The sequence below is a fragment of the Boleophthalmus pectinirostris genome, unplaced genomic scaffold, assembly GCF_026225935.1.
Source record: "Boleophthalmus pectinirostris isolate CB_2022bp ecotype Guang Dong unplaced genomic scaffold, ASM2622593v1 HiC_scaffold_9, whole genome shotgun sequence".
Classification (NCBI taxonomy): Eukaryota; Metazoa; Chordata; class Actinopteri; order Gobiiformes; family Gobiidae; genus Boleophthalmus; species Boleophthalmus pectinirostris.
The window spans coordinates 24781177-24800925 of record NW_026571541.1 but is presented as its reverse complement, the minus strand read 5'-3'; the positions used below and the strand labels follow the sequence as shown (position 1 = coordinate 24800925).

Here is a 19749-nt window from a genome sequence, read left to right as displayed (position 1 = left end):
GAGCCTTTCATGTGTTGGCAAAACCTGCTCCGAGATGTGGTTTAACAGAGTAATGTCACTCAAGAGTTCAGGTGTATTTCTCTTAGCAGGAACTCTCTGACCTAGTTTCATCAATGGACTGAGCTACTTGGAAATTTTAGATATTTTTTAAGCTGAGTGAGTGATTGCATTGACAGTCAAGTAGCAGTATAATCAGCTCCCTTGTCTCAAATCAAACATTTGCCCAAAACACTTATGGATCCCTGACCAAAAATAAAAGGATGGAGTTGTATTTTATTTTATTTTATTTTTTCGGTCAGAAAGTGTGTCAGGGTAGGGTCACGCTAGTTACCCAATATCAGTAGGACTTTTACAACAGATGCCCTGGCCCACCCAATCACACGCTGTGACTGAAGTTGGCAGTGGGACTGAATTGTCTTGAGATGCCATTACTTTGACTGGAATGTTCTAAAGTGTATTAATATATTAGTATATAGTATATTTAGCATTGTTGCACTGGTTCCAATTCATTTTAGAGTTGAGGTTTTTTTTTTAGTTTTGAATGAACTCGCCCCACAGTACGTATCCCACGAGTGCTTTGACGTCTGAGGGCCAGTTTCAGCTTGTGGTGCTTAAGACTTAAAATCAGGAGAGACAGGGCCTTCTCTGTGGCCGACCCCGAGCTCTGGAACGATCTGCCCCCCCACGTCCGAACAGTCCCAACAGTGGAGTGTTTTAAGTCTCGTCTTAAAACCCACTTTTATTCTCTGGCTTTTAACACTGCATGAGTTGTGTGGTCCTCTGTGTCTTTTTTTATTTTTTATTTTTTTTTATTTACAGCTATTTCATGATTTTTATGGATTTCGCTTTAATTTTAATTTTAATGGTTTTATTGCTTTAGGACTGGTATGACCAAATTTTCTGAATTTACCTTTTCAATTTTATAATCTCTGTGCAGCACTTTGGAAACTGCTTAGTTTGTAAACTGTGCAATAGAAATAAAGTGGATCTGGATTTGAATAAGGCATTATACTTACACTACACTATCTTGGATTTTTGATTTGATAAGATTTGCATTCTTACTGTGAGCAGGCTCACCTCTACACAGACCAAATCTGTAACTTGGTGTAGTGGTGTTACCTTCTTATGTATAAGTTTGAGTACTAAGGTCAAAATGAAGCCTAAATCTGTAAGTTGTTTCTTCGTAGCAAACTAGTTAAAATAGTTAAAAATATAAAAACATAATTTCTTAAAAACTAACCACAGAGACCTTCAACAGTCAAAGAATGATCTAAATGACAAACTCCATACCTTGCATATTTTGAAAAGGAACTTGGTCATTATGGAGCCGAAGTGTCTAGCAAACAGGCACAAGACCAAATGCCCCAAGGTTTTCACATCTGAACCACCAACTCAGCAACTTTTACTGTTGGGCCCCCTCTTTCCCGTATCTTACAACCACTAACAAGTCCCACTCTCTCTGCTTTGAAGAATATTCACTCCACAAGGCTGCAGCTGTTGACTATATCACAAAAGTTAGTGGGTTTATGTTATGGCTGCTAAAACTCAATATAAACAAGAATTGAACCACAGTTTACATGTGATAGACAAAAACAGGTGTGTTGTATTTAAAAAGGAAGTAGAGACACCCAGTCCAGACATGAGCCCAGGGAAGACAGAGGGGGGCTGGTGGAGATAGCCCAAGGTCTACTGAATTAACATACACACACGCAATCAGTAATCTACTAAAATGATAAACGTGAAAAACAAAAGGGGGAAAACATTCAGGATCAAATAAGGTAATATCTTTTAGTTGTAAAGAAAAGGGAATTACAGAGCAATTTTGGATAACATTTGGAAGTTGTTTCACATGAATTTAATGGACGTTGAGTTATGGTGTGTGATAGAAGGTAATGCATGGAACACAACTTTGAACTGATAATGCTTTGAGCAGAGCTAAAAACTATGAATAGTCTATAATAGTGAACATTTGCTTCTTTTTTTGCTTCTGTGTTCTATTAATGGAAATATAGGTTGTCTTTTAAAGGACTCTCTGATATGGATGTAACTTGGGATTGGACCATTTTGGGGGGGACCTATATTTTTAAAGTCACAGTTCGCGACTCAAGTCAATAGACATTATTCACAAATCGATTTGACCATTTATTTTATTGTTGAATGAGTGATCCTGTCTCTCTGAACATTTAGCATTACTCAAGTTTTAAACAACAAAAAACAGTCATTGAAACATCAATAAAAGGTATCCATAAGTCATCTATTTGGACATTAAATGTAGCCCATTTTTTTTCAACATTCAATTGAATCAGCAATATTGGAACAAAATAGTCAATAACATAAGAACAAAAAGATTAGAAATTACACAAAACATGTCTTAACATTTCAACATTGTAGAAGGAGAAGAGCTCAACACACTTATGAGGCACAGCATTCAGTCTGTTTCTGTGCTTTGTTTTCATTTTTGTGAGCACAGAAAATCCAAATTCACATATATATTAGTAGTGAAAGGAATAAGCATACAATCACACACATTCTCACATGTCAAAACTGTATATTGCAGACCTACATGCAGATCGTGACAAGGCAAATCAAAATCAGTCTCTTGCGACCCACATGAGGGTCACGACCCAGTCTTTGGGAAACAATGGACTAGAACATAACCTTAGCTACATGGGAAAATACATGAGAAAATATATCATAATGCCTGAAAAACTAAGGCTATCCTTGACAATGCTAACATCCAAATCCTATTTCTGATTCAAATTCTGTAGAAATAGTTGTCCTTGGGCAATACACAAAGGGAAACAACGCCCACCTTGTCCGTATAAATGTGGTGTAAGAGTTATCTGTTGTAGTTAAAGAGCACAAAACTGAAATGTGCCTGACAGAGTCTAAAAAAGCACTATTACACAAATAAGTATTGGTTTTGTCTGTTATATTGCTTGATAGATTCAATTTACTATTTATTACTTCTATATGTGTTAGCTGTACAATTACACAACTCCTAACACAACATTCATGCTCTTCCATTGTCCATAATTACCATGGTCCAATGTGCTTTGAAAACAACTAGGCATCTTTTGCAGTTTCGCCACATGCTTTCAGTCCTCACACTCTGTAGTGCGTTTCCTAATATCATGCAGACCCACGGCTCCATTTAACCCAAATCGAGCCTTATCCCAGCGCCATAATAGTGCGAGACAGTGAGGCGTTCACCAAACAGCAATAAAATCAGCAGCTTTCCTTTGTCCCGGCTGCATCCAAGCTCTTGACGACCTCGCAGTGTCAACACCATCTCAATAGCTGACATACAGTCTCACCAGCGCTGTTCTCTATAGGAGATTGGAAGCAGGTGGCCGCATGACACATATAGTATAAGGGTTGTCGAGAATACCAAAGAGAAAAGTGTGCAAGAGGGCGATCGATGTTGAGTGGTGAAAGGGAAAGAGAGGTACTTGGAGAAGCTTCGGCCGTGACTGGGTAGGAACTATTTTTCAGCACTGCTTTCAACATATACTGTACGTCTGTCTCTTTTGCTGTAAAAAGCTGGGAGGTGTGGAAAAGTTAGCAATTTATATCCAGTGTTCTGTTCTTGTCGTTACAAAAAGGACAAAGCTAATGGAACATAATATGCAGCTTATATGTGGTCATCAAACCAAGGGAGTAACTTGAGGCTCATTGGAGATGTGAAGAGTCCAGTTTGTCCATTTGTTTGTCCATTAAGCACTATGTACCATTGCTGGTGGAGGGTCCATCCACCTACTTGTTTCCATGGAGATGTTCAAAATGGTCTATTCATATTAAAAGTGCTAATAAAAAATATTTATGACTTTTGACACAATGTTGGCTGACAATTTAGAACAACCAACCTTAATGGTCCCATTTGTAACTTCTCTACTTGTCTCCATGGAGATATTATTGCTTTGCCAGGAATATTCTGCAGTATGGCCTTAAGCGTATGCCTGTCAGGATAAATACTAAATCGAGTTATTGTTCAATACATGATAGATGGAACAATACTTTTTTTTTGAGTCAGTATTTATCATGGATACTTTTTTTGTGCGTTATGGGAACATTTGGGTTATTTTTCTATAATATGGTAAAATACAAGGTTGAATTATTATTATTATTCATATATTTTTTTTTTTTATTGCCACAAATCAGTTCATATCAACAGTGTCCTGAGACTGGGCCCTCACACAATTTATATATTTACTTCTTCTTTCTAGAAAAAAAAAAAATAGATAAAATAAATAAATAAATAATAAGGCATGTTAGAGAATAAATGTCTTATTTGAAAAAGTCAATAACTGGACCCCACTTCTTTTCAAAAGTTGGCACCTTTAGCTGTAGCTGAGCCGTGAACAGTTCCACTGTATAAACTTGTCTGATTTTTGATATCCGTGATCAGTGATTGGTGTTTGGTGTCCCTGAAGATGCAACAGAAAACACTGATCATGAGAGAAACCATCAGGAAATGTATCTACCAAAAAGATCTTTGGGTCCAACAAGAGGTCTACAGCCAACATATTTTGTAGAACATCTTTAAAATCAATTCAGAAACATCGTATATTGGGGCAGTCCCAAAATATGTGAATTTGGTCACCCACAAGTCCACAATTCCTCCATCATTTGTCACTAAAACTACATTTCAAAATAAAAGTTTTCAGCTGGGTCTTAATTTTGACCTTCCAGTCAAACTCCTTCCAAATTTGACCTCCCACACCTCAATGACAACCAGAACAAACACTCTCCAAGATATAAGGTTGAATTTTGACTCACTGTAGATACAAACTACTATTGCATTCTGTTATTTATTTATTGCAGCTCTTATTTTTTAACAATATTGTACATTTAGAGTCATTTTTGGGAGATAATTCTGCTTTATGGCTTGGTTTCAGTTTTATCATTTATTATCTATATTTACATCAGCAATATATCACACTTCAAAATGTGTTATCATGACAAGCCTAAGTTTATCGATCTCCATGAAATAACTAACTAACTACTAAAAGCACTAAAACGCATTCATAGATAATGGACTTAAAAAGCATTTTGCAATCAACAGCCTAATACATTAAGCAGACATCCATAGAAGTCGAGTTAAGTGGGTAAACCCAACTTCATACTGAGCTGAGTCTAAAAAGTATATCCATATGTCTGAAGATTTACTGAGCCCTGACCTGTGTGAGTGACAGCTAACTGCAGCTCATGGGAAACAGAACCATAAATCAGAAGAACCCTTGTGAAACATCTTCATGAGGAAACTACAAGTCCAGCTGCTTCCACTGCAGTCCTACAGCAGGTGAAGTCAGCATTCCAGCTCCAGTCTGCTGTTCCCAGATATACATGGAACATAATTATGAAGAAAATTTAAGAAAATTTATTGATTCTGCAAAGCTGATGATGCGAATTCTATCTAATGCATCTTAAAGATTAAAGGTGAACTCTTTAACTTTTCTGATAATGCACCTTTAAATTTAGGCATTACCTCATTAATTAATGCATATTTAATTTTTTTTTCACTCTGATCCACCTTATGATGTCATGTGGTAATATACAGGGTTCACACACTTTTTCAGTGACAAAATTTCAAAACTTTTCCATGACTTTTTCATGACCTAAAGTGAATTTTCCATCACTTAACAGCACCCTACATGTGTGGAATTTAGCACACTTTAAGGGCTAAATATTAAATGTTAACCCTTTCCTCTCACCTTGTGGTTTGGTATTGTAGTTTTTTAACATTCAAAATTCTGTCAGTGCATTTATTGTCATCTCTTTTAAACAAAAGGTGCATACATTCGGAAATAATCATAATAGCCTAATGATAACAGAACACTGTTGCGTGAAGGAGATACTAAAAGACTTTTCCAAAATTTTCATTGAATTTAATAAATTTCATGACTTTTCCAGGCATGGAAAATGACATTTTCAATTTCCATGACTTTTCCAGGATTTCCATGACCGTGGGAACCTTGAATACAGGAAGTGCTCCACTGTGTTTTTTAACTCCATACACTTTCAATTAAAGCATTTGGATCACTTCAGCTCTAGAATTGACTAGAATTGGAAACTCTACTGACAAAAGGTAAAAGGTAGTGGTTAACTTGAATTGAATGAGATTTGGAGATGCAAACAGACTAATAATAAAACATGTGTGAATGAAACAAAACATAACTCCAGACATGTTTTGATGAGGTAGCACCATAATAACATGGCTTAGAGTTCACAAGAGTAAATTTTGTGCATTATAAGGTCTTTAAATGATGGTATATGGAAAAATTCAAGACTTAAATAGATGTCTTAAACTAACAACATAACTAAGGTATAGCAACAAGTAGAATATAATAGCATAACATAAACCACACCTTCAAGTCACCCTCAGCTAACTGGACTGGACACACGGCCTTTGAGAGAGAGAAGCATCTGGGAGGGCCGGCACCGGGATTCTTTACAATAGCATGTTGTTTGCATTAGTAATGGCAACATCTCCTTTGTTGTATGAAGCAAAATACACCCATAGCTTCCAGTGCTCAAACAACAAAGGCACGGGATCTTGGTATTGAACCTGCTAAAGCCTGTAGTCTCATATCTAGATGTACATGTCCGGAAATGCATATGATTAAAGCTTTGAAATGTACAGAGTGGAAAAAAGTGCAGTGCACAAAGGCTTTCAGTTCAAATTCTAATGGTTTGCCTGGTAAAACAAAAATTGACAATAATCTATCTTGATTTTCTTGATAGAAGGCATAATTCCCATACAATCTCATTCCCAATCTCTTTCTCTTCAAAGTATTAAATATTGTAGCCAAAGTTTGTCTACAGAATAGTAATAATTTAAAGGTACACAATGTAAACTTCCCATGAGCAAGCTTGCCTCTCCACAGATCAGACCTGTAACTTGGCCTGGTAATGCCATTTGTTTGTCTACATGGAGAGCTACAGATAACTATGCCATACTTGGTGATATTCCAGGCAAAGCATCTGCATGAACACACCAAGTAGCAGAAGTATCCACCAGAAAAGTTACATACAGTACTATTAAATACGTACATTAATCAAAGTGAAAACATAATTCTTCAGTAATTACCACAAAATCAAAACAAAGCTATATGTTTATTGATTTGAGCTATTTTGTGATGTGACAAAGTTTTAAGACTATGTTGCAAATATAAGATAACAACATAATCTCTTAAATATAAATTACAACTACCTGAGTCAATCCCTATGCTGAATACAGTTAACACAGAAGCAAGCTGATCCAACATCTCCTTGTGTAACGACTCTGCCAGAGAAGACAGGATAGAGTCGTCCCCAGAGATAAGGAAAGGAAAACATTTTACCAAAAGCATCCGAGCCCTCCCTGAGAAAAGCTGAGAAGCAGACAAACAATGAAAGATCCACATGTACAATGCCTCCACAATCAGCCACCTCCATGTGTGAAAACCAAACAGGCCCATGTCAAAACACACTCCCAGGAAAGAGACAGAGCTACCACTAACAAACAATAGCATGTCCCTGTGAAAAGTCTTGTTTAGAAAGCTTTGGCCTGGCTAGATGCTCCTTCTGAAACAGTGCATGCAAAGGCCTATGTGCCAAATGTCTTCTCCAGACGTAGGTAGTACTCAGTGACATTTACTCATTTACACTTTAATCAGTTAAATATAAATATTATCAATATTTATATCAATTACAACTACAAATTCAAACACTGGATCTAACAGGCAAAGGTAAAATGGAAAGGCAGACTTACATTCACTTAGATTTCCAACGTTTTCATTCTCATTTTTTTTTTTTTTTTTTTAGGAAAAGTTTTGATTCCACTTCCCACTCTGAGTAAGTCCATAGTGACAAAAGCTTTATGTTGACAATATTATGATTTTTTTCTCCCTCGTTCTTGGAAGGCTATCATTAGCAGGGGATACTTACATCGACTTAATTGTTTTGTTTGATTTAAGTGTTTTGAGCATTGCATTACCACTAAAACTACAACCATTGGATCTAACAGGCAAAAGTAAAGAGAGAAAGCAGACTTACATTGATTTAGATTCCCAACATTTTCATTCTCAAATTTCCCCATATTTTTACACCCCTACAAATTGCCAATAATGTCGCACCATAATTTAAATTAAAACATATAGAAACAAAACATTGGTCTCAAGTCTTTCCAGAAACATATTGAAGCTATATAGCCCGTGCATCTTACCAAACTTTTATATGCCTACCATATGATGTCAACGCAGCCCGTAGCCCTAATTACCATATAGTTTTACAGAGTGCATACTTAGCCACAACACTCTCGTGACTTCAGCCTTCAAAGCAGAGTTTCCCCCGGAGAGAGCATTTTAACAACCCAAAGACCCCCACTGGGAAACTTCGCCCAGCCACAACAGCAAGGCTACTCTACTTTTGAACAATGAATGCCCAAACGCAGATCTTTACAAAGAATATACATTCAGTTCATTCCTTTGGGGCAATTGTTGTCTAAACCAGTGCACTAAAGTCAATCAAATTTAATGCAAGGCAGATTGATATAATTTGCAAAATGACTTGTAATGCAAACTCACCATACTGGCATTGTGCTCCTTTGAACCCATCTGGACATTGACAGATCTGGTCCCCACTGTCTGTGCAGCGTCCTCCATTGAAGCATGTATGGGAGTCACATTCTCCTGCAAAAAAAAGAAAAAAGTACAAGTTAAATGGTAGCAGTAGTCGTAGCAGCAGTAGTAACAGTAGCAGTAGTGGTAGCATAGCTCATAGTCAACACGTGTGACTGAATAAAAGTAATCAATAATAATAATTATAAGCTTGTTTTTGTTTACTCTTACTGTTAAAAGCGCATTGTGTAACTTTTCCTAGTGGAGGGCCTGTCAAATGCTTTTCTTCAAGGAGATGTTATTGCTTTGTCTGGAATGTTTCACAGTATGGCTTTAAAACTTTTTGTCTTCAGGGAGACCAAACCAGACCAAGTTACACGCTGACAGTAGAGTGCTTGTTTTTCTAGGTATTTTTTGAGCAATAAAAGCACCTGTTATTGTATAAAGGTATGGTAGAACTGTTATAGTGTTGTACTACGGAACATTCCAGACAGAACAATGACTTACCCATAGAAACAACAAGGTGATGGACCCCCAACCAATGTGAAACATAACACAGTGCAGCTTTAATACTCATCAAAACTGTTACTGGCAGGCATTACTGGTGGAGTCTATAGTTTAGATACAGATTTGCTGAATGCATGGCTCATTTTATGTAACATTACTTACTGTGCAGGCAACCCATTTCATCACCCTTCCGGTTCCAGCCAGGGCAACACTTATATACTGTGTGGGCATTCATATTGTACACCTGCCTATATCCTGTGTAGTATATCGTCCTGAAAAAGACATGTTTAAGTCAAAATTTTAAAGCATAATCAATAATTTTGCATAAAAGTACCAATAGAATATTGATCTCACCTCCTTTCGTATCCCACACACCACTGATGTCCAGTGCACCCCTGCTTCCACACTTTGACCAACCGGGTATAAGCCTGAACACAAGGCTGCTGGGTGCCCACCATAGACACCTCCTGGTCGGCACATACATTTGGCCTGCACAAACACATTTATCGCAGATAATAACAATGTATTGGTGAATTTCACTTCAAAACATTGTGTTGCAGTAGCATGATTTGGCAGGGGGTTCAGCTCATGTACGGGAATCTGGTATTGGGGTGACATTTTTTTTTTCAGTTAGAGGGCAAATACTGAACCCATTGTGCCACTGGCAGTCCTTAGTCATGGTATTGATTTTTGTAAGACAGACTACTGAGAACCTTTTGGCAGCTTTTGCAATTTATATTTCCATGCCATGACTTCACACATCAATTATAATTTAGAAAAAATAATGGAGCTAAAAGGAAACAATTGTACAGCCTTTGCCCTTTAATTTAATTGGAAATGATTTAGCATGCAGTATAGATTCATTATGGTTGGGGCAGGCCTTGGCTTATGTTTTAGTGTTATAACATGGCATTTTCAATTGCACAGCATTTGGGGTCTGCATCCTGTTTGTTGTCAGCGCAGGTATCCTTCTTTACAAGCATCTGGACTCAATACAGTGAACCCTGGAGTAAATTAGAGCAAGTACTCTCTGTGGAAATGAGTAAAGTGAATTCTATTACCGTGGAAAATGCACTGAAAATGTAAAACCATTGTCTGAATATGATTGTAATTTAATGTTAATTCCAAAAGGGAACTGCTAAATGGATGCATGAGATCTGAAAGAACGACGCCTAGTGGACAATGTTAAAATCGCTAAAGTTAATGAGAAATTGGCAGATCTTAGGAAACATTCAAAATGAATGCAGTGATTTTCACATGTTAGACAACTTAGCATAGCACATTCAAATTGTATCATGAATAGCCGCGAATAAATAAAAGAGCAAAATAAAACTGGTTTACTTACATGCCAGGCTGCAGCTCCAGAGATGACACGACGTGCAAAGTGCCTAAAGTCATCACACACAAAATCGAAAAGTGTGGGATCATATTTTAACAAGATAAGGATACAGCAAGTTGCAGTTCGTCAGTGTCCGTCAAAAAACAGCATTGTGTAAATTAGGTCCCCATTCATCACTTGAAAGTAGACAGTCAACGCGCAGTGATATATCCTGTGAGGAGACGTGGTGCGTAAAAGCTCTGGCCGGGAAACTGCATCGCTCCAAACTTTGAATGGCTTGGAGTTTTACGCACCACCCACCCACAGTTACCCAGGGCCAGCTCAAAGCCCCCCACGGCCACGTCCAGTGTGTGCAAGCTACTGGTACAAGCAACGCAAGCAAATTTAGAATCATATAGGCTATGCCTTCTACCAAGATCATGAATTTTAATTAAAAAAAATAAAAATAAAAAAATCTCTACATGTCAAAAAATAAGATTAAAATATAGAAAGACATTTATATGCTGGAAAAAGATATCCAACCATGAAAGTAATTATAATTTTGGAACACTGTAGTATTTTTACGCATATTGTATAACGTATATTTTAAGTGGATCATTGTCAGATATTTTCTTATAATTATTATTTTGTTTATTTTATTTTATTTTATTTTATTTATTATTATTATTATTATTTTTTTTTAATTAACTGAACGCGTCAAATTACGTCATGTTACGTCACTTCCGTATACGGTTTCCCTCTTCCTGTTTAGAGTTCAGAGAAAGAAAGCAAAAAGGGCAGCATCGGCATCAGAATATGTTTAGCTCTTTGGCAGCTCTTTGACGGCTCTATCTTCATAATTTATTACCCCGTTATATCTTAATTATTCTTGGGTCGCCTTACCTTCCCGTTACCGTTTAATTCAAAGATAATCTCTTCCCTGAGCAGCCACAGCATCCCAAACGGTAAGATTCGCATCTAGATAAACGCGCAGTTTTGTGGTTTATAAAAGGTTAAAATGGCGTATCAAATGTTTGCGTTGACTTTTATCAAAACATGTAACCTGCAGTATCTTCCGTACTGGTTTCACTTTTCTTTTAGGAATGCTGTTAAAACCAAAATGATCAAAACAAGTAGCCTAATGTGTGAAATTGTAATGAATTGTTTGCGTTGACTTTTATCAAAACATGTAATCTGCAGTATCTTCCGTACTGGTTTCACTTTTGTTTTAGGAATGCTGTTAAAACCAAAATGATCAAAACAAGTAGCCTAATGTGTGGAATTGTAATGAATTTAGTGGTGAGAGTTGAGACAAGCTGTTGTTGCTGTTGTTGTTGATGAGTCTTGTTCATTTTTTTTTGTGGTGTTTTTTGAAGTCACAAGACCCTATCCTCATCCTATGACCAAATGATCACAAGATTTTTACATTCACAAACATTGCCTTGAGTAGAAGTAAAATCAGTAGTCTAGTTTACAAACATGAATGTTGAGCTAGTATGTCTGAAAAACACTTCAAGTTTATTTAATCAGCATTTCATGTAATTATTGTTAATTTTGTCATTACTCTCTTCAGCCCAAATGAACGGAGCAGCATTCCCTTCCCCCACGACAGAGATGGCGGAGATAAATCGTATTCAGTATGACCTGGACTACACTGAAGGAATCAGCCAAAGGATGCGTGTCCCAGAGATGCTCAAAGTGGCTCCTCAAGCCCATGATGACCCCATTACCCTGGGGCCTCAGGATGTCCACCCCAGTGTCATCATGCAGGTCCCAGATAGGATTGTGGTCACTGGTAGGCAAGAAGTCATACTTTTATTGCACATAACTTACGTAACTGTGATATGCTCACTCATCTAGAGATTATTATTGTGGACTTAGGACATTGCTCTTGTTTTTGTCTCTTCAAAAAATAATAAGATTAATTCATTTTAGAATTTTTGTACCTTACTGGAATTTCAAAGTACAATTCACATGTATGTGTTTAATTATCCAGGAGACAGCGGTAAGAAAACATTTCCTGGCACCAGAGACCTGGACCTCATCCAGTCTACACCATTTGACACCCTGTCACTAAAAACTCCACCCAGAGTACTCACCCTGAGTGACAGACCCCTAGACTTCCTCGAGGATGAACAGCGGGCAGCACCAGACACTGACGACACAGTATGTAATAATACAAGGGTACACATGCATTCATGGAATAAGCGTGATAAACTGCATTATTCTTTTAGATGCGTCCTCAAGCAAGAATGAGACGAGAGCGTTCAGCGAGTGAAAACATCTCCATTCGCCCAGGTGGACTAACACACAATGACTCTGCGTAAGTATTATTAAGCACAAGTGCTCTTTTATACTCATTCACACATTGGTGTTCTGTAAACCTGTTTTGTGTCTCATCATTGTGACTGGAGAGGATTTCAAATACAGCCTGTCATGACTAATATTGAAAGCAATAAATTAACCAAATAACTCATTTGCATTGGTGTTGTTTAGAAACATTTTATTACTCTAATTTGAATGTTAATTATCCTCAAAGCAGAGGGCAATTTGTTTCCTTATTCCTCTCCCTCTTTTTCTCCTCTTCTTTTTTCACTTTTTTGGCTTCCTCTGGTTGTTCTTAACCATGGCTTCTAAGCAGTCCAGCCTCCTCTTCCTCAGCTACTACTGACCCTTCTAACCCTCCTCTAACCATGGCTGATGAAGAGCACAACATGTACAGCGCTAGTGGTGTTCTTTCTTTCGTCCAATCCACTACTCGCCGGGCCTACCAGCAGGTCCTGGAGGTCCTGGATGAGAGCCCACACAGGTGATTTTCCAAATCACAACATTTATACAGAGCTCAAACACAGGCTGGTTGTTTTTTAGTATACGATTAATTATTTATGAGACAGCTGTGTTTTAGAGCCAACTTTGAGTCATCAGAAATTAAGTCTTACAGTGTAGGACTATATTAGCGCTAAGCATTTTCCAGTGTCCTGTCTTCACTTCTCCCCACTCTGTATTTCCCTTCCTCTCACCTCTTCAGCCAACCACCTTTACTGCGAGGGGGTGCAGCTTCAGGCTCCAACCCCCTGCATGACTCCAGGTAACTTCCCCGGACTTAATTCTACCCCTGATCCTGTCTTACATTTCATTCTTGTCTCAGTCCAATTCTCAGTAGTATTGCTTTTGTTGAACATGAAATTTTAACCCCTGTTGCTTTGCTTTTTCTCAGGCTTGCATTGTCCACTTACGAAGCTTCTTTTGACACCGGTGCTGATGACTTGACTATGGTGGATGCAGCAACACTACGCAGACAGGTCAGTTATTGCTCAAAAATAACTATTGAATCTTAATTAATGAAAAAACTACTGACGAATCACAAAAGACAGAAAGTCTCAACCTTCATCATCATAAGGGGATTCTAATAAAATGATAAAATAATAAAGAATGATGCCCAGACCTGCATTTTTTTTTTTAACTTCAGTTCAATCAGCTGAGCATTTAAGAATAATTGATTCGCTAAATAAAATTCATGCTACAATGCAAAAACACTACATTCTTGGTGGAGAAAATTGTACTTTTACAAACTGAACAAAACGCAAATTCTGGAGTTCATTTTAATTGAAAATTGCTGCATGTTTGGATATCAATCTCATAAATGGACCATACTAGTGTTGTTTAGTCCAATCTCATACCATACCAACTTTATTTATAAAGCACTTTAAAAACTTTACTGCTGGCCAAAGTACTCTACACACACATCAAATAGACAAGGACAATTGCAGTACAACTACAAAAAAAACAGAAAAGAATAAGATACTATACTACTTTGTTTGTACTTTAATATGCATTCTAATCAAAAACTAAGTCTAAGTAAACACATTTATTATTTACAGCTCATCAAGTTGAACCGGAGACTTCAGCTGTTAGAAGAGGAGAACAAGGAGCGCGTGAAGAGAGAGATGATTCTGTACTCCATCACAGTTGCTTTCTGGCTCGTCAATACCTGGGTGTGGCTACGGCGCTAATGCCCTTTGTGAGCAGACCGTATCACACCAAACATCCAAATTTATTTAAAATGTACAGTTTTATTTTTTTACTCCCTTTTGTTTATTCTGTTGATTCCTGTTTTATTTTTTATACATGTATACTATTCTTTGCTCTGGGCTAGGTGTGAATTGTAAATATTTGCGTTGAGACACTCCGCTTCAGGAAGAACTTAGTCACAAGAACAATAAAGCTATACAATATACCCTATTACAGTTATGGAGCTGCAATGTGATTATCTACAAATGTATTTATTGCAGGACTGTACGTTTAATGGGGGAAGTCATACCATTTAGTAAACTCAAACACAAACACTGTTGCCTTGTCTGTTAATTCATTTAGGTTTTTTTATCTTATGTTAAATTGTTGTATTTATAAATTAAAAATCAAGACTACAAGAAGTAACAATGTACCACACGTGTTGTAAGAAATATGTGTTAATTGATTAATTTAAAACAGCTTAAAACTGTGTGTTTTAGTAAGTTAATATAATTTCTAATGTTCAGTCCAGCTCTTCAATCAGACAGGGTGGTGCAGGGGCTTGCTTCATTGGTTCCATGTTCGGTTGCAACAATAGTGGTTCAGTCGTGTCTCCACATTTCAACTCCAGTAGTGGGAATGCTTTTTCCTTTGTTTCACCAAGCAATTCTTTTTTTCTCGGCTCAAAACTGGCAACTGGTCCAAACTTTTCATCCTCCGTATCGGACAGCATCACTATTTTTGGTTTGGACACAGGCTGTGAGGAGGAGAACGCTGCCATGAAATCTTCAGGCTCTGCTTCCTCCAAATCTGGCAGATCGTCTATGGACAGTCGCTGGTCCATGGTAAGGTGGATGGTTTCAAGATCATCAATGTTTTCCATTGTTGTGACTAAATGCCCTGGGAGGTTTAGTGACATAACTCCATCAGATTTACTGTGATGGTCCTTGGTCTGAAGAGGCTGCATCTTCACATTTTTCTCTTCATATCCTTCCCCTTCCATATTGATTGACTGACATTTGATGACATTTTCGGCTTTTAACTTTTCAGTCTCCAACTTTTCAGCGTCCAACTTTTCGTTTTGTGCCAAATTCTCAGTGTTCACTTCTTCTATCAGGCTATCCAACTGGCCTTTGCTATCGTTCTCCATCTGGTCTTCATTGATGTCCATTCTTACTTGTAATTTATCTTCAGCTTCAGATTGTTTCATGTTTTGCTGGTTGTCTTCCTGACTCTGTAAAAACTCTTCATGGGCGTCCAGGCTGCCTTGCACAAATGCCTCTAGTTTTTCATTTTTCTCCGAGCTCAGTGGCAGATTCTCATGTGGGTTCTCTTCTCCATCCACATCATCAAGAGTATCCCCTGAAAAAAATAAGATGTTGTTAAATTAATTGACCATTTATTTTACTCTAGTTACCCACAGTGTTTTGTTTCTCTCAACCAATCAGCTAGTCATAAATATTGTTTTTCTCCCCTACTTTATTCTCCCCTTATACAGTACACACTAGGTCAGCAAGATTAATCGCAATCACATCAGAACTGCAATTTAAAAAGTACTATAAATTCCTCCTCAAACAACAAAATATCCTGTTTTATTCTCTAAAAACTGCTAACCCTGTAGTTTAGATCTGTAAATGTGATTCCTGTATTAGTTTCATATTTCAGTCTACTGTCAGTTCATCTGGACGTGTTTATTTGAAAATGTGAATAGAAACAGAGTCCTATTAAAATTGCAATGCTTGTCAGAAAAAATCGCAGTTAGATATTTTTCCTAAATCGTTCAGCCCTAGTACACATCACAACCCTCCTTCTGAAACAGCTTCCATCAACCTATCAAGCTGTCATTTTAATACACCATACCTGCTTCTTGTTGCTCACGTTGGCGTTTTCTCTCCAAGGCCCTCTGCCGTATCAGCACCATTCCATCCAAGCTTTCCTGAATTTTCCTCCTTTCTCTGGACTCCCACTGCTCCCTCTCCATGCGCTCTGCTTCCAAGCCCCCTGACGCCCAAGCTTCAGCACAAGCCCTGTCCTTGGGAAATACAGGACGATCATCCAGAAAGGTGAGATGTTTCAAACGCACAATCAGGGTCTTCCTATAATTTGGGATTTTCCTCACAACCTCATTCCCTATAAGATTCAACACTCTGAGATCTGGCATTGTCTCCAGCACTGTGAGAATCTCAGGGTCGTTTAACAAGTTGTGAGACATGTCCAGCATGCTGATGGCAGGCATTCACTGAGGTGATCTATGTCCTTCACAGATCCAAGCTTGTTGTGGGCTATCTGAAGCGTGCTGAGGTCTGGAAGAGAGGAGATGTTCTCTATGGTCTGAATGAAGTTGTTGGAAACATTCAAAGTGCAGAGTTTCTTGAGGTGATCCAGGTTTTCCAATTTGTAGATGAGGTTCTGCTGAAGGAAGAGGCTGCGCAGGTCAGTCTGGGCATCCAAGTTCTCAATGCGTTGCAGACCATTGCTCTGCAACCAAAGACACTTCAGTCCAGTGTATTCCTCCAAGTTCTCAATGGTTGAAAAGCCCTTGAAGTGCAAGTATAATGTGTCATTCAGGTAAGGTGTGAAGTAAAGTTTGTGTTGCCTACAATGATCCTTGAGGAATTTTTTGGTGATCCGCGGTCCAGATTCTTCCTTCTTCTTTTCTTGGTTCATACTTTGCTGTTGTTTTGCTGTGTTATCTTCATTGTTCTTTTGTGCCGGGTTGGCTGTATTTTGATCCGAAATAGATTGTAATTTTAAATCCACTTCTTCTGTTTGAGGTTTTACTTCAATTTCGTCTCCCATTTTCTTAAATGTAAAAGGCTAAATAATATTCCTTGCGTCTTTTACACTTCCGTCAGCCGAGTTCGTTAGTTTCAGTTGTTACCTGTTGCTATGGTTACCCCAACTCGGACTAAACGCCTAGGGGTCTTGTTGCCAGTCGGACACTTTTAGCTGTTGCACACCGTTGTCAGTGAGCAACATGGCTACAGGATTTTTGCTCAATCGTGCTGCACAAACGTTGGGAGTCCACTGTCAAAATGTGTGCAGGAATGTCACTTTGACCCAAGTGAGAGGGAAAAAGCGATGGATGAAAGCTTATGTATATCTGATGGCGAAAAAGCTAAGGCTTGAAGGACCTCCGCCGCCTAAACCACGGTATGCTAACAGACTACTTAGCAGAGAGATCATTTCAAGGCCATTGCTGCATGAAACAGTGGTTTTATTGTCAGTCTACATATATTATTCTTATATTGTCATGGACTCATGTTATATTTCTGCTTTGACAAATGTGATCGAACTTAGTAAGGCTCCAAAGATAAAAGTTACGAGATCAGCATCATCACGAAAGGTTTGGGGTTGAGCTTTCCTATTTTTTTATTAAGAGGAAGACCATTGTCAAGGAATATTCTGTTTATTTGCATTATATTTTATACATAATAGTATTTTTATATGGTTACACGCATATAAACATTTAAAAATAGTAATAGAGTTACAGTAGAGAGATAATAATAGAGAGATAATGTGAATTGTGAAATAATGAACAGTAAATATCAGTGTATGTTGTGTTTACTTTTTTTTTTTTTTTGTCTTGCAGCTCACAGAAGCCTAACTGGGATTACCATGCAGAGGTCAATGCTTTCCAAACCCGCCTTCATGAGAATTTCTCATTGGAGCTTCTTAAAAGGGCTTTTGTCAATCCGTGTTATTTGAAGGCTGAGAGTGAAAGAAGACAAGGATTGGGTGTGGACACTGAGTTGACCGCTCTTACGCTAGAAGATAATATTGAGCTTAGTGCCAAAGGAGAAGCATTCGCCAAAGTGTTTGCCGCTGACTGGTGCAGGGCCAGCTTCCCCAGCCTGCCCAATGAAGGGGTGCAGAGTGTTGTAGATCATCTCACTGGTGTACGCACTGTCACCTACGTTGCCAGAAGACTAGGAATTGAAGACCTCACCATGAGTGCAGAATTTCCTATTCCAGATGAGGTCCTCTATTCTACTTTCATGGCAGTGATAGGAGCACTACAGGAGAGCAGCGGTGCAGAACGTGCAGGCTTTTTTCTCAGGGTAAGTATTTCAATGACAATCACTATTTATTTACACTTACAAACTTGTATGCTTTAAATATTGACTCATGTTACTGCTTTCCCTGTTTATAGGATTTCCTAGTTACTCAGATGATTGGAAGGGACTTGTTTGATTTATGGACTGTTGTGAATCCTATGGGCCTTCTGACAGAGGAGCTAACAAAAAGAAATATTCCTCTTCCTGAGCCCCGTCTGATTAGGTCTGCAGGAGCCAGCACAGTCCTTCCTCTGTACTTTGTTGGCTTGTACAGGTATGTGTCTCCCTTTTTGAGACATGCACATTTTCATGTGTATGACAAAATATTATTGTGATCATAATGCACTTTTTTATTTCTATTCATCGATTCAGTGAGAAGAAGCTTTTGGCTCAGGGTCCTGGAGAGACGTTAGCTGCAGCTGAAGAGGAGGCCGCTCGAGTGGCTCTGAGGAAGATATACGGCTTCAGTGAAAACCGGAAACCTATTAACTTCTCTCCTCAAAAAGAGCAGCAGACAACAGTTCAGGCAATCAGTAGCAATTAAGATTTTATTTTCTATAACAGTTTTTGTCTGACTTCTTGGTATATTTAATCCATACCTCCCATGCACTGTGTAAATACTTTAAGGATTTTCTGATGTAAATAGAAAATAAAAATGTCATGGTAATCATTTGGACTTTACTATTTACTATTTTTCCTAAAATGTCTGACTAAAATGACTCAATTCATGCTGAATTTGTTTCTGAACACTTTGGAGCACAGACAAATGGCTGTGCTCTGCTGCCTGATCTACTCTAAGTGGGAACAGGCTCTAAAGTCAGAGGGTAAATATAAGAATAAGTATAACTGGTGTCCCTGAGGATGATCTGATAGACAGCAGATTGAGCAGTTGTTGGGTCTTGACAATTCCTATGTATGAAGCATATCTCCCCAAAAATTAGGCTTTAGGACTCGTAATTAAGCAAAAGTCCAGTCCATTTTCTGTGGATTTTTTGGTTATTATTTTATTTTGGTTTTGTAGTTCAAACTGGTCCTAACTGATTCTTCTCAGTGCTTTATTTGACAGTTTTACAAGTCATTGAGATTGAGAGCTCCCTTTTATTAGATAATTTACACGCAGAAATAAATTAAGAAAAAGTACATAGGCCCTCGGAATTTAAAGAGGTTCAATTTTGAAAATGACACTGACACCACCTTATCCATGTCCTAATTGACTGTCATTTAATATGGAAATTCACTTGCTGCACAGTATTTT

General features: G+C 38.0%; 4 protein-coding genes across 5 annotated transcripts in view; 2 read left to right on the top strand and 2 right to left on the bottom strand.

The window, feature by feature from the left end:
• Positions 1 to 10535, bottom strand: part of megf6 (multiple EGF like domains 6) — an 87563-nt gene extending 77028 nt beyond the window's left edge. Inside the window, 4 exon segments of the mRNA XM_055166957.1 lie at positions 8568 to 8672; positions 9270 to 9379; positions 9462 to 9596; positions 10453 to 10535. Of these exon segments, the coding sequence (XP_055022932.1) occupies positions 8568 to 8672; positions 9270 to 9379; positions 9462 to 9596; positions 10453 to 10535 (433 nt within the window).
• A 645-nt stretch (positions 10536 to 11180) lies between these two features.
• mffa (mitochondrial fission factor a) lies at positions 11181 to 14769 on the top strand. Of its 2 annotated transcripts, XM_020940409.2 has the most exons (8): positions 11181 to 11390; positions 11999 to 12220; positions 12422 to 12591; positions 12660 to 12748; positions 13067 to 13234; positions 13454 to 13513; positions 13643 to 13727; positions 14307 to 14769. In XM_020940409.2, exons 2-8 carry the CDS (start codon positions 12004 to 12006, stop codon positions 14436 to 14438), a joined length of 921 nt encoding a protein of 306 aa, XP_020796068.1. In that variant the 5' UTR covers positions 11181 to 11390; positions 11999 to 12003; the 3' UTR covers positions 14439 to 14769. The 2 variants fall into 2 exon arrangements, with proteins under 2 accessions (XP_020796068.1, XP_055003792.1); XM_055147817.1 differs by lacking the exons at positions 13067 to 13234; positions 13454 to 13513.
• Positions 14770 to 14866: 97 nt separating this feature from the next.
• Positions 14867 to 17250, bottom strand: dnaaf1 (dynein axonemal assembly factor 1). The gene is given in 3 exon segments (XM_020940576.2): positions 14867 to 15798; positions 16297 to 16665; positions 16668 to 17250. Coding segments are annotated over 3 exon segments (1776 nt in total). The 5' UTR covers positions 17236 to 17250; the 3' UTR covers positions 14867 to 14959.
• A 15-nt stretch (positions 17251 to 17265) lies between these two features.
• On the top strand, positions 17266 to 19164 carry mrpl44 (mitochondrial ribosomal protein L44). Its single transcript, XM_020940478.2, has 4 exons — positions 17266 to 17589; positions 18029 to 18497; positions 18590 to 18768; positions 18867 to 19164. Exons 1-4 carry the CDS (start codon positions 17414 to 17416, stop codon positions 19036 to 19038), a joined length of 996 nt encoding a protein of 331 aa, XP_020796137.2. The 5' UTR covers positions 17266 to 17413; the 3' UTR covers positions 19039 to 19164.
• The last annotated feature ends 585 nt before the right edge of the window (positions 19165 to 19749 follow it).

Excerpts from the sequence above, each read along its gene's own strand:
- mffa (XM_020940409.2), top strand. The coding sequence starts at position 12,004 with ATGAACGGAGCAGCATTCCCTTCCCCCACGACAGAGATGGCGGAGATA. Across the intron at positions 12,749-13,066 it reads CTAACACACAATGACTCTGC|TCCAGCCTCCTCTTCCTCAG; the intron begins GTAAGTATTATT and ends GCTTCTAAGCAG. Across the intron at positions 13,728-14,306 it reads CAGCAACACTACGCAGACAG|CTCATCAAGTTGAACCGGAG; the intron begins GTCAGTTATTGC and ends TATTATTTACAG.
- mrpl44 (XM_020940478.2), top strand. The coding sequence starts at position 17,414 with ATGGCTACAGGATTTTTGCTCAATCGTGCTGCACAAACGTTGGGAGTC. Across the intron at positions 17,590-18,028 it reads CCTCCGCCGCCTAAACCACG|CTCACAGAAGCCTAACTGGG; the intron begins GTATGCTAACAG and ends TTTGTCTTGCAG. Across the intron at positions 18,769-18,866 it reads TACTTTGTTGGCTTGTACAG|TGAGAAGAAGCTTTTGGCTC; the intron begins GTATGTGTCTCC and ends TCATCGATTCAG.